Source organism: Protopterus annectens, chromosome 14.part0 (genome assembly GCF_019279795.1).
Source record: "Protopterus annectens isolate FY-2018-M chromosome 14.part0, PAN1.0, whole genome shotgun sequence".
NCBI lineage: Eukaryota > Metazoa > Chordata > Ceratodontiformes > Protopteridae > Protopterus > Protopterus annectens.
Window position 1 is genome coordinate 863,297,981 of NC_056748.1, and position 13,929 is coordinate 863,311,909.

General features: G+C 43.1%; 1 protein-coding gene across 1 annotated transcript in view; it reads right to left on the reverse strand.

Annotated features, from left to right (window-relative positions):
• PPA1 (inorganic pyrophosphatase 1) overlaps positions 1 to 13,929 on the reverse strand; it is a 316,559-nt gene that overhangs the window by 220,441 nt on the left and 82,189 nt on the right. Inside the window, exon 6 of the mRNA XM_044056626.1 lies at positions 9,768 to 9,894. Within this exon, the coding sequence (XP_043912561.1) occupies positions 9,768 to 9,894 (127 nt within the window). The remainder of the gene's footprint in view (positions 1 to 9,767; positions 9,895 to 13,929) is intronic.

Sequence of the window (13,929 nt, forward strand, 5' to 3'; positions counted from 1 at the left end):
CCTCCAGAGCTAGTTACAAAAACAAAATTGCCACAGTTTCTAAAGACCACCACAAAGCATTCTACAGCTGTCAAGAAACTCAATAGTAACACTCAGATCTGCTCTGAGTTACAGCACAATGGCACTAAATATACAGAACAATCCAACATTGCCAACATCCTGCCAGATAGGCCCTTTTGGGGGGGGGGGGGGGCTAAAAGTTAGCACTGAACCTCTCTCTATACCGGAAGAAAAAGTTCCTGTAATTATGGCTGCACAGGTAAAAAGCACACTCCAAAGCCAAGAACATAGCATCCATGGGACCGGACAACATCCCAGGCTGCGTTCTACACAAACTACAGAACGAACTGGAACCTCACTCAAGTACCATGTTCAATCATAGCCTCACCTCAGACTTTGTCCCCACTGAATGATGCACAGCGATGGTTATCCCACTCCACAAAGGGGGATCCACCATGAACACCAGGAACTACCGCCCCATTAGCCTGACGAGCCTGATCTGCAAGATCATTGAAAGTATCATGGAACTTATAAACAAAGACATTGGTAATCTCCAAACTCTGGACACCACCCAGTTTGGGTTTGTAAAAGGCAGATCATGTCTCCTATCATGTCTCCTAAATCTGATGGACTTCTTTGAAGCAGTCACCAAAGCCGTAGAAGAGGGTAAGGTGGTTCACACAGCGTATCTAGATCTCGCCAAGCTTTCGACACCATCCCCCACTCTGGAATTATAGATAAACTCACTAAAGTAAGTATAAATCCCTATGTCACAAAGATGGATTGCCAACTTGGCTCACTGACAGAATCCACACTGAAAGCAGACTCCAAAATCAGACTGGAGTACCACAGGGTTCAGTTCTGGGTCCTCTCCTGTTTTGTATCTACTTCTCTGAAGTACAGGCCAACAGGTGGTCTTTGGCGAATGAAGTCTGCAGAAGACTGCAAACTAGGAGCCATAAAATCGAAAACTCCTAATGATGTGGACATCCTACAAAAAGGGCCTCACTGGGACAGATGCCTGGCATCAAAGCCATGGCCTGAAGCTCAATGCCAAAAAGTGCACAGTCATCCCTTTCGGTAAAAACTCTGTACCCATGAACTACCACATAGGCAGTAGTCTACTTAACACCAAAAGTGTGATAAGATACCTTGGGACCCAGGTGGAGAGTAGTCTCCTTTGATCACATCGCCACAGTAGCGAGGACATCCTTCTACATGGCACACATCACAAAAGGATTCTCATCCAGGAAAAAAAAAAAAAGGTAACTGTTCCCCTCTACTTATTAGACCCAAGAGTACAATGCCCCTTTCCGTATGTACCTCACTAGACATCTACAACAACTGGAAAGGCTGCAAAAAGTACAGTTTTGTACCTACCATAAATGTAGATGTTCGAAGATCCACATTGCTGCAGTCCTTACACTTGGGTAGTCCGCTGTCCTCGGTCGGCCCGAATATCAAAGTATAAGGCTGACGTCGGTCACGGCGCATTTGACTGACATCAGGACGTCAGGGTACAAATGCGCATGACCGACGTCATATCCTCAGTCTTTTCTTGCCCCAGATGTCAGAAGACCCTAAAAATAAAGGTCAAAACCAAAAGACAGCGAACAAACAAACCAACCACCCTTGCACTAATTATATGTACAATATATACAATATACACAATATTTACAACCCAACCCACACAACCACCTCTAACTACAGAGGGGAAGGAGGGAGGGTAAATTGGACTGCAGCAATGTGCATCTTCGAACATCTACATTTATGGTAGGTATAAAACTGTACTATGTTCTTCATCTCACATTGCTGCAGTCCTTACACTTGGGTAGAATCCCAAAGCAGAGGTAAGGGAGGATGGCCAAACTATAAGGAAGCAGGAGCTGCCAAAATGCCCTGCAAAACAGCAGTGGCAAAACCAGCCCTGGATTTAAAGTAAAGTGGTAGGTGATAATGCCTAGAGAAAGTATGCACTGAACTCCAAGTAGCTGCCTCCAAAATATCCTTGGTTGCCACCCCCCTCAAAAAGCTGTCAAGTGGCAGTAGCCCTAGTGGAATGAGGCCTAATCCCAGCTGGAATCTCCTTGCCATGATGGGAATAACAGAAAGCAATGCAAAACCCAATCCACTTAGAAATAGTTTGTTTTGACACAGGCTTGCCCTGAGAACTCAAAGCAAAAGAAACAAATAACTGCTGAGACTGCCTGAACCCTTTAGTTCTGTCCAAATAATATCGCAACTGCCTGTGTACATCTAAAGTGTGCAAAATCTTTTCCCTTTTATTTTGGGGATTTGCATAAAAAGTAGGCAAATGAATAGTTTGGTTTAAAGCCACACTAGAAACCACTTTAGGCATAAAGGAAGGATTAGTACGTAAAGATACCCTATCCTTATGGAAAATTAAGAAAGGCTCAACCGCCATAAGGGCCTGCAATTCAGAAACCCTTCTTGCAGAGGTAATGGCCAACAAAAAGGCAGTCTTCCATGATAAATATTTCAACTCAGTAGTAGCTGCAGGCTCAAAAGTTTGTAGAGTGAGTTTCTCCAACACAAAATTGAGATCCCAAGCAGGAGTAGGAGCTCTACTATTTGCCCCTCTAAGAAATTGCTTGAACAAAGGATGAGAAAACAATGGTGGGTCACAGTCATAGAGAGCTGAAATTGCTGCAGCATGAACCTTAATAGAAGAGAAGGACAAACCTTTGTCCAGTAACTCAGTAAGATATTGAAGAGCCACACTTAAATTAGGCTCAGAAACATCAAAATCCTTTGCTGCACTCCCAAAATAAAAATCTCTTCCATTTATCTGCGTACACTTTCCTTGTACTAGGCCTTCTAGCTTCCAAAATCACATTCAAAACTTGTTGTGGAAGTGGAGACCCTCTATGGTTCAAAACAGAATATGCCAGGCTGTTAGGTGAAGAGTGTGAAGTTTGACATTGAGCAAATGACTGTCCTCCTGGGACAACAGATGTGGAATCGAAGGCAAAGGCCATGGAGGCTTCCGTACCAGACTTCTCAGTAATGGGTACCAGTGCTGTCGAGGCCAATCTGGAGCTATTAAAATCATCCTTGGCTTGTCCTGTCTGACCTTTAGAAGTACCTTTGGGAGGAGAGGCAGAGGTGGAAAGGCATACACGTGAAGACTGCTCCAATTGAAAGAAAGAGCATCCACTTTCCAAGCTGTGGGATGAAACCTTTTCGTGCAAAACTTTGGCAGCTGATGGTTTAGTGGAGAAGCGAACAGATCTATGTCTGGAGTTCCCCATGACACTGTCAATTTCTGAAATACATGAGGATCCAATTTCCACTCGTGGGGATCCATAATTCGCCTGTTCAACACATCTGCTAAGGAGTTCTGTGCTCCCGGCAGAAACCTTGCCTGAAGATTGAGCTGTAAACTGAGAGCAGTCTCCCACAAAATCATTGCTTGCCTGCATAGAGGATAAGAATGTGTTCCCCCTTGCTTGTTGATGCACCACATGACAGTTGTGTTGTCTGTTAGAATCAACACCTGCCCTGGAAGAAGTAAATCCTTGAAAGCTATTAATGCAAACTGGACTGCTAACATCTCCTTCAAGTTGATATGTAGATGTTGCAGTCTGGCAGGCCACTTGTCTTGTATCCACTTTCCATTTAGATGAGCTCCCCAAGCTTTGTCTGAGGCATCTGTCGTTAAAATCTGACTCGCCTCTGGCCGGGTCACAGAGAGTCCCTTGTTTAGGTGACATTCCTGAGCCAAACACAAAAATTCCTTTTGAATGCAAGGTATTATTTGAATGACAGTGTCCAGATCCTGGCAGTGCTGTGTCCATACATTTTTGAGATACCATTGCAGCTTCCTCATATGCAGTTTGGCATTGGGAAGCACCAGAATACAAGATGCCATGAACCCTAAGGCTTGAAGGACTGTCCTTACAGTCAGCCCGGACTGATGAGATAGTTGATGGAAGTAAAGGGAAAGATTCTTTTGTTTGTCCGGGGTCAAAAAGGCCATCTGGGATGCTGTATTCAGTCTTACACCCAGAAAGCACATGTCCTGAGAGGGTACTAGACTGGACTTTATTTCGTTCACAGAATACCCCAGGCATCTTAGCACTGCTATCACATATTCCAAATGATGAAGAAGCTCGTCCCTTCCTTGAGCCAGAATCAGGCAATCGTCCAAATAAGGATAGATCTGTATTCCTTTTAGCCTGAAGAAAGCTATCACTGGAGCCAGAACATTCGTGAACACTCTGGACGCAGTAGATAAGCCAAAGGGCAATGCAGAGAACTGATAGTGAGAAGTCCCAGCTCGAAAACGCAGATACTTCCTGCAACTTAGTCTGATAGGAACATGAAGGTAAGCCTCCTTGAGATCCAAAGTTACCATCCAATGATCTTTGCCCAGCAGAGGTAAAAGCTGTTGTAACGTCAACATTTTGAACTTGGGAATGTCCAAATAAGTGTTGAGGATAGATAAATCCAAAATTGGTCTCCATGTGTTCCCCTTCTTTGGTACTAGGAACAGGCGAGAATAAAATCCTAGGCCCACTTCTGGCATAGGGACCGGCTGTATGGCCCCTATTTGGAGTAACAGAGAAATTTGCTTGTGAGCCTCTATTCTTTGTTGAGGAGGAACGTCTGGCATGCCTTTGAAAGGAGGCAAGGTATGGAAATAAAACCTGTAACCGTGGTGTATGATATCCAATACCCATCTGTCTTGGGTAATTAAACTCCAATTTTCTTTGAAAAGTGCCAACCTTCCTCCCAAAGGTGCTGCCAGACGAGAAGGCTCTGGCAGCTGAAAAGGTAGGTCATTGGGTCTGTTTACGAAAGGACTGACCCCTGCCCTCACCCGAAGACTGTGCAGGAGAACTCCCTGTTCTAGGCCTGAAAGAGCCCTGAGCTCTGTCCCTACCACGTCTAGATCTACCCCTAGACTGGGAATCATAAGAAGGATACGTCCACCCCTTAGTAGGCCAATTTCTACTAAACTTTGGAGGCTGAACCTGCAAAAAATCTTTAACAGTCTGCATAGACTTAGCCTTGTCTTCCATTTTCTTTAAAACTGCCTCAACAGGAGAACCAAACACCACATCAGATTGCAAAGGAGCATCTAAAATCCTTGTTTTAACATGGTCAGATAAATTTTGATCCCTCAGCCAGGCGTGCCTGCGAAGAACTGACCCAGTGGCAGCCACCCTAGACGAGGCCTGTACAGCATCAAAACCACATTGCAAAGAATGCTTACCCACCTGTTCAGAAACATGTACTAAATCTTGTAACTCTTTACAATCAATACCTTCCGCCAGAGCATCAACCTTAGACTTCAATTGTGAAAGGAGATAGTTTTGGTATTTCAACATGTGAAACTGGCAATTCAAAGCCCTCATAGCTAGAGTGGAAGAAGTATAAATTTTCTTTCCCCATCTATCCAAGGCCCTGGCCTCTATCTGCAGGAACCGGATTCTTGACAACAGAAGCCTTAACACCTTTAGGCCCCTGGCTAACAGTTTCTGGGTCTGCCCTAGGACTCTTAAAAAGATACTTATGAGCTTCAGGCACCCTGTAATACCTATCCGGCTTAGCAGGAGCAGGAGGCAAAGAATCAGGATTAAGAGAAGCCTCTGTAAAAACATCTTCCACTACATCCAAAACAGGAGGTATAGCCAAAGGCCTATGCTGGGGTAAAAACAAAAATTCCCTAAGCCTTTTCCTGGAATCTGAGAAGTCCTGACCTTCCCACTTAAAATGCTCCCTCATGGAATGAAGAGTTTCTGAAAAAGAAAAATCCTCAGGAGGAGAAGCAGAAGGAGTAGAATCATCCACATCAGAATCAGAATACGGAGAGTACTCCTGCAAGTCTTCAGCCGAAGACTCAAACATCCGAAGCCTGCTCAAAACTCCCTAGCTCAGGCTCCACCCTAGGTCTCTTATCAGGAGGGGGCAAAGAACCCATAATCAAAGTAATCAAATCTTCTGCCATTTTAAGCATATGCTTCTTGGGCACAGTTCCAGAAGAACTAGGGGTGACACCAACTGAAGCTAAACCTGGCCTGCCTCTGGGAGAAGCCTTGGAAACAGAAGGAGAGGGCCTAACCACCCTAGGCAGGGAGGGGAGTATAGTAACCTGAGAAGCCCCATCACCCTGACCTGCCTCCTGAGAGGCCACATCCTGTAATAACAAAGTCTCTCCCTGGGATCCTAAAGAAACCTCCGGTGGAACCACCGGCTCCACCGACACCTCTAAAGAACCGGCGTCCGGTACGGACGGTTCTTCTGGCCTAGGCTTAACTGCTTTGTCCTTGCGCTTCTTCGAAGAAGCGGGCGTCTGAGCATCTGACGGCATTTTATAATTGCACCGCTTCCCGAAGACTAACCTGGCACAATCTAATCTCCTCTTTATAGTGTGCTTATTGAATCTAGCACAAGAGCGACACCAAACAACGTCGTGCTCAGGCCCTAAACAAGGAATACACAAAGTATGATAGTCTCTATGCGGTATCCGTTTCCCACAAGAAATACAATTATTCACTTTTTCTGACATCCGGTAAACTACTGAGGCAAGAAAAAACTAAAATATTCCCCAACGGGGTACTTAGCCAACTTTGACTCTGTCTGAAACTCCGAAATCAAAAAATTTCAGAACGCCAACCGGCACTTGCAATACTGCTTCTGCATCGGACCATGCGGCAAAAAAGACTGGGGATATGACGTCGGTCATGCGCATTTGTACCCTGACGTCCTGATGTCAGTCAAATGCGCCGTGACCGACGTCAGCCTTATACTTTGATATTCGGGCCGACCGAGGACAGCGGACTACCCAAGTGTAAGGACTGCAGCAATGTGAGATGAAGAACATATACCTCACAAAGAGGATTACCAGTCTCAAACAGATGCCCTACGCAGACCATCTCAAAACAACTCCAGCTTTACTCAGAGGCAATGTCTGCCTAACATACAAAGCTGTGTCAAACCCGGAGCTGTTGGACATACTCCACAAAGAAATCCCAATCCCTCCAAGCTACAAACTCTAGGGACCTAAATCTTGTCACCACAATAAACAGAAAATGCTGGTGGGATAGATTCCAGTCCCAGGGACTTCCCATACTCTGGAACAAACTACCTATCTATATCAAACAAAGTTCCTCATTAGCAATCCAAGAAAAATCTCCGATTGGATGGGAAATAGAAAATTCATCCCAAGGACCACTTCTGTGGCTCTGCTAGACAGGGGCACAAGAAAATTTTCTTGGGTGGCGAAAGCCAGGGTACCCTTTTGGCTAGGCTTATATAGGCCCTAGGTCCAGTAGCCTAGTATCTACCTATGAACCTACTGACCCAGGAGTAGCAGTAAACATAAATGGTGCAGGGAAGAGTGGATTTATCTGTTAAATAGTTAGGGATCGATAGATTATAAGTCAGAATAGAAGAATCAAAGTTAATATGACTTGGGTGAGAATTACGACAGCTACAATGCCAATGGTTGAAGAGGTGCTGGTGCGGTGATTTTTGAAGGCGATATTGCTGGAGGTTCTGATAGCTAATGGGAGAGAATTCCATAGCTTGGCAACAGTAAAGGAATAAAGCAAGTTACCAGCTGGGAGTTTTGGTTGGTCTACTTCAAGGAGGAGGAGTGATTTTCAGATCTGAGTAGCCTATTTGGGTGATTGTGGATGAAAATGGATGAAAGAGATGGGCAGTCTGAGGGTTTGTAAATGATTTTACATGCTGTGGTTAGCTGTAGACAGATTAGGATTTGGAAGTTTGAGCCAGTTAAGTGCTTGTAGCAAGATGCAGTGGTGAAACATTTTGTTGGTTGCAAACTTAGCAACCTTGTTGCAGCAGGACTCAAGCTTGTTTTTTTTTTTTTTTTTTTTTTTTTAAGGACTGGATTTTGGTAAGGACAGGAGCTCTATACAGGAGAGCCAGAAGGAGCAAGGCTGGACAGAGTACACATAGTACAGCAGTTAAAAGAATGGTCTGTAGAGAGTGCCTTTTTTTTTTTTTTTTTTTTTTTTTTTTGTGTGTGGAGGTTGAATGTCAGGTTTTCATAAAGAAAAACACCTAGCAATTTAGTGTGGGAGACCACCTCTATGATGGTGTTACACTACTCTGCTTAAGTCTTGCATCTAACCTAAGATTTTTAACCAAGTGCATGTCCAAGCCTTGAGGCAAACAAGGCCTGTTAATTACAAGTGAAGGTACAGAACAGACTCAGCTTTAACGTGTTGAGTTGATCTGCCAGAAGGGCTAACCATCAAAATGGGGGAATAAAAAGTGATGGGAAGGAAAACACTTTCTACAGGACTCAGGAGGCCACTACCCAAGGAGGAGCTGAAGTACACATTCTGCCTCTCGACAAAGTGTCACGGGAGCAATTCCCTTAGACAAGCATCAGGTTTATGAAACACCATAGACGCTGGCAGTTCAGATATCCTTAGAACGGCAGCTTTTCTACCAAAGAGCCAGTGCTGGAAAAGCAGGTAATACATAGGATCCACATCAGTTTAAACCTTTAACTACATATTAGCCGGGCCAGATAAAGGCCAGTGTGTGTGGATAAAAGACATCTTTTTAACAGGTGATGGCATGTTGGCAATCTCTGCTGAAATATGAAAACACCTGATTAACGGAAAACAATGGGGAAGCAGAAGGTTGCACTCAAGCAAAACCACCTGGAGAGGAAACTGCTGTGGTCGAAGCAGAAGCCTCAGAAATCCAAGATGGATGCTCAGTCGTTGTAAGGGAAGCTAAGTACTTAATTCTAATCTCTGCTTCAAAAGCTTTTGTAGTTTACCAGACTTCTCAGCTAAAACATGCATGTTTAGGATGGTTTTCCTTAGAGGAAAGAGAGATTCGCTGGAGTCTGTTTTGATCAAGCTCAGAAAGCAAACAAGTTTTTTTCCTGCAATGCCTTCTACTTTTCTTGATAAAACCTGAAGACAGAACACTTGGGTGATGGAATAGGCCCTAAAAAATTTAACAATTCAGGTGCCTACCTGCAGGGGGATAGTCAAACCAAAAGGGGAACACAGTTGGTATTTGGAGCTTTGGCCTTGTTTTAGCCAAAGTCCAGCATAAGACTGACCAAAGAAAAAGTTCATAAAGGTGTGAATAGCCAACTCTGTTTAAAGACTTAGAAATTATGACAAATAAGGCGAGTCCAAGACTAGAAGTGTTATACTATACAAGTATTTTCCTTGCACAGCTAAGGTCAGCTAGAATGCAGCGGAGCTCTTTTACAAATGGAAAAACTCTCTGAAACCTGTACCAAGTGGTGCCATCACCTTCACTGGTACTGACTATTCTTGCAACCACAAGCTCAGCTCAATATCTCCAGTCCTTCTTGCTCTGTGCTAGAGTCTAGCTTTTTTTTTTTTTTTTTTTTATATTTTTAAGTGAAAGACGTCTCTGTTTAACTCCTAAATGCCTCTATATAGCATCAGGGAAAGAGCAACATTACGACTCACTACCAGCAGCAGCAAATTAAAGTCTCTAGACGAGATAATCTCCAACTATGAAACCAGCCAAAGTATTTTGAAAAATCACAGCAGCCTTCCTCTGGTACATATGAAACATTTATATGCTTGTTAACTTGAACAAACAGCTTTCATCAAGTATCAGGCTCCGGCACCTTTCATGAGCACATGTTAAACACGGGCACAAAAGATATAGGGCATGTAGACTTTAAATTAGGTGCTTGGCACAGGAAATATTTCAGATCTCCCGAGTACGACTAACATAGGCAGTACATCAGTTCCAGTGAAATACTTAACTGTTATAGTTAGCTGCTTCAGGGTCTTCAACATTGATTGCTATGATCTTCCAGTCGGTTTCACCTTCATCAATCAGTGCTAGGGTACCCAAAACCTTTACTTTCACAACATCTCCTCTGGCCAAAACCTGAACATTGCAGAAAGAAATGAACATGTCAAAAGTGTAAATGATAAAAACTGGAGAAATTTATTAAGAAAAGGCTGACAGTTGCACAAACATTAAAACTATTATTGCAACTTCCTTAGGAGCAGAAATATTTACCATGCAAGTTATTTTTCTATGAAAATAGTACATTCAAGTTGTCATAAAAGCTGTACAAGAAGCCCCCTGCAACAGGTTTAAAACATTACGAGCAAATCCAGTGTCCTCTGACAAATGTTTTCAGAATACAGTTCAAAGAGCTGTAACAGAATGCTCATTTCCACTCATACATGAGGTTACTCCATCAGGGGAGGAGTGTGCATCCCAATAGTAACTAATGCTCGACCTTTATGTTCAAAGTGGATTACAGTTCAAACTATAAGAAAATAGTTAACTTGCATAAAAATTGTAATGAAAGTATGGCAGGGTAGACCCAGAGCCCTTTCCTAGGCTATTTCCAACTATCAGCTGGAAACAATTCCTTATGGAAACTATTTGCTATGGCGCAAGTATTCCAGGAGACAAATCAGTAATCTACAGAACAAGTGATCTCAAAGCTGCTTACAGTCAAACTAAATATCAGGGAAGGGTAGTATTCCAAAATCAGTAAGCATAGGAAACCTAAATGGTTTTATACAGGTGCAAGGACGCAGCATTTTCCTCAGAGTGGCTTACGAAGGCAACATCCAACAAACCACTATCTGAAAGTCTAAACCATAAAACAAGTTAGTGTAGGGCAAGAAAATAGTGTCCCAAACAACTAAGAAGTAAAAGCTCCATTTACAGCGGCTTAGGCTTGCACCATCCACTTTCTACACCACATGTCCTGGGAGAGTCATTGTAGTAGCAAGCTGAGCAATGCAGATCATTCTTGGCTCTAACCAGCACCAGTTTACATGCTCATGATGTGGGATCTCTCAGACAAGATCAGAGATGAGATGTAATTAGCCATTTTAAGTCCACCCTAGGGCTTCCTCCAAGAAACATCCAGTGGACATCTTCATAAGTTGCCTAAACTATCTCAGTTGATACCAGTCAACATACAGGAGCAATGGCTGGGCCCAGATATCTTTTCAGACTACAAAGCTCTCAAAGACTGAGCCCATTACCATGCAAAAGGAACCTCATTTATGTTACTTGTATGCAAGACACCATCCTTCCAGTCACTACCCAAATCTCTTTACTACAGGCACAGGCAAAGATGGGGACAAAGTTTTATATTATTAAAACAGTTTCAGTTAGTACCTGCAGTACAAATGCACCCATCTGCTAATCAGTCTCCCAAATGGGCTCCATTTTCACTCATGGGCAAGATCAAGTACTGAAGTCCCCGCCAAAGGTCCATCCTCACACAGATATTGGAAGGGGCAGGAGTTTGCCAATAGTGTTTGCAGATGTTTTCTAGACATGTTCAAGACAAACTATGTAGCTCAGAATACCTTGTGGAAAGTGCTACAACAGTACAAGCTCCCAGGGCCATGGTGCATGCCAGTTAGTCATGTGTAAGTGTGCTTGCATTCTCCATGTTAAACAAACATTTAGGATGGATGCAGGAATCTGTCAAGGGTGCACCTTGCAGTCACTTTCATTTTTGATTTTCATGGACCCCACTATTGTGACCCTGCAACAGAGCACTAGGTCTCCATATGATCCTCGCAGTGTTGCCCTTATCAAAACACAATTCAGAATGTTCCTCCTGATGATTCAAAGAATGACAATCTCTACAGGAGCAAGAATTCCAGAACCCATTCAGGAGCCAGGCTGGCAGAAGTGCTCAGTGTCAAACACATGGCAATCATGAGATCCAGTTAGCCCAAGCATCACAAAGCTGTTGTATGTGGCCACCACAGGCCAAGTCAAAGGATGGGGTCAGATATAAACAGCAAACAGAAGTGGACAGAAATAAGGACCCAGACTTTAATGAAGTTAGGTAAAACCGAAACCAGAGAAGTCATTAATCCAAATGTGAGGACAGTGGAGACTATTCTACCTGTTCTACCTGGTCTGTTTCTTCTATAAATGGTTTTCCTAACAAAGACTTTGCCCCTAAAGTTGATATATTAAGTTTCCAAACTGTTGCAACCTGAGATTACAACATCTGTACCTGGATCTCATATATACCAGCTTCAGGTAAGAAGTAGCTCCTTTTTCAATATTCAAATAAAAATGAAAAGGCTGTTTAAAAGTACACAGCAAAGAGAAATACATTAGCATTATTCTGAAAACATGTAGTCAGTGTCCCATTTCTATAATATTCTGGTTTGGCAAGCATCTAATTTATCTGAATGCAATATCTGGGTATGGACAAATAGCATTCAGACAGCTTGTGCTGTCCTGAGAAAAGCTAAACAGCAGCTTCATAAGCTCAAAGAGTTACATGCCTATCTTCACTGAAGCTCAAAGAGTTACATGCCTATCTTCACTGAACTGGTAGGAAGTATTAGAAAATCTTCAGACACCAAGTTTTCCTGCATGCGACACTATCTCACACTGAAGTGAGCTCAAGGAGCATTTTGTTTTTATTCAATTAAAATGTATTGTACTTACCTACAGCTGATACAAGTGAAGCTGTGCATATTTTATTTATTTATTTCAGTTTGATTACCGGGGAGGTCCACTGGGCTTGTGGGCCCGTTTTCAGTGGAGGCCCGGGGAGAAAAGCTCCAGAAGTTTAATTACAATAAAAAAATTACAAAAAGAAATTGTATAGAAAATTACATAAAAAAAAAATTCAGAGGCAATTGTATTTCAAATAACAGAGAAATGGGAGGATATGAGAGGTATGGGCTTGAGCGCGCAATTGCATTTCCGAAATGGGAGGATATGAGAGGTATGGGCTTGAGAGCGCAATTGCATTTCCAGTTTTGACGGAGGTAAGAATGAAGATGGTTTTTGAAGATGTTAAGGTTGGTGTAGGACCTAAGTATTTAGGGCAGAGCATTCCATTTTTTGGCTAGAGTAAAGGATAGGAGCAGTTGACCTGCTGGGCGCTTAGCTTTTTGTATGGTGATTAGGTTTTGGTGAGAAGATCTAAGTGATCTAAGGGGGGTATAAGGCTGTAGAATGTTTGAAAGAGCAGGGCAGTTTGTGGGGTGGAAGAATAATTTGTGTGCTGTTGTGATTTGGAGAAAGTCAAGGTGATCGGGTAGTTCAAGCCAGTTTAGGGAGCGGAGGGAGGTGCAGTGATGAGAGGAGGATTTGGCATTTGCGGCAAATCTTGAGATTTTGTTGTAGCATTGTTCCAGTTTGGAGGTAAGTGTGGAAGATAAATTAGTGAGGAGGGGAGCATCATACAGAAGGGAGGGAAGACGGAAGGTAGAGGCAAGGGTAAGTCTAGTGTGAGGAGAGAGAAGTGGTTGTTTCTATATAGTAAGCAAAGTTGTGTGTGTTTTTTTTATGTTTAGCTGGATATGGTCATTAAATTTTAGTTTGTCATTAATTATAACGCAGAGAAGTTTGGTGGAGGAGACAATCTCAATGGTGGAGGTGTTGTGGCTGGTGATTAAAAATGAGTCCTTATTTAGAGAGGATGATTTAGATGGGGTGAAAAGGAGGATCTTTGTTTTGTTTGCATTTAGGGCGAGATGATTTTGGAGCATCCAGTATTCAGTGGTTGAGAAGGCAGTCTGTGTTATGGCTTTTAGTTCTGCTAGATTAGGGGCACAACAGATTAAAGTGGAATCATCTGCATACTGCACAATTTTGGTGTTGGGAATGGCTTTGTGGAAGTCATTAATAAAGATGTTGAATAGTAATGGGCCGAGAATGGAGCCTTGGGGTACTCCAGTAGGTGTAGGAAGGAAGGAAGGAAGGAAGGAAGAGGTAGCTTGGCCCCATTTCACAGCTTGGGACCTGTTTGAAAGGTAACTGGAGAACCAAGAAAGAGTTGTTTGGCAGAGGTTGAGATTAGATAGGTGGTTTAGAAGGTGGGAATGAGAGATGGTGTCAAAGGCTTTGGATAAGTCAAGAAGAAGAGAGGAGACTATGTTACCAGAGTCACGTGCTGAGTTGACAGACTGC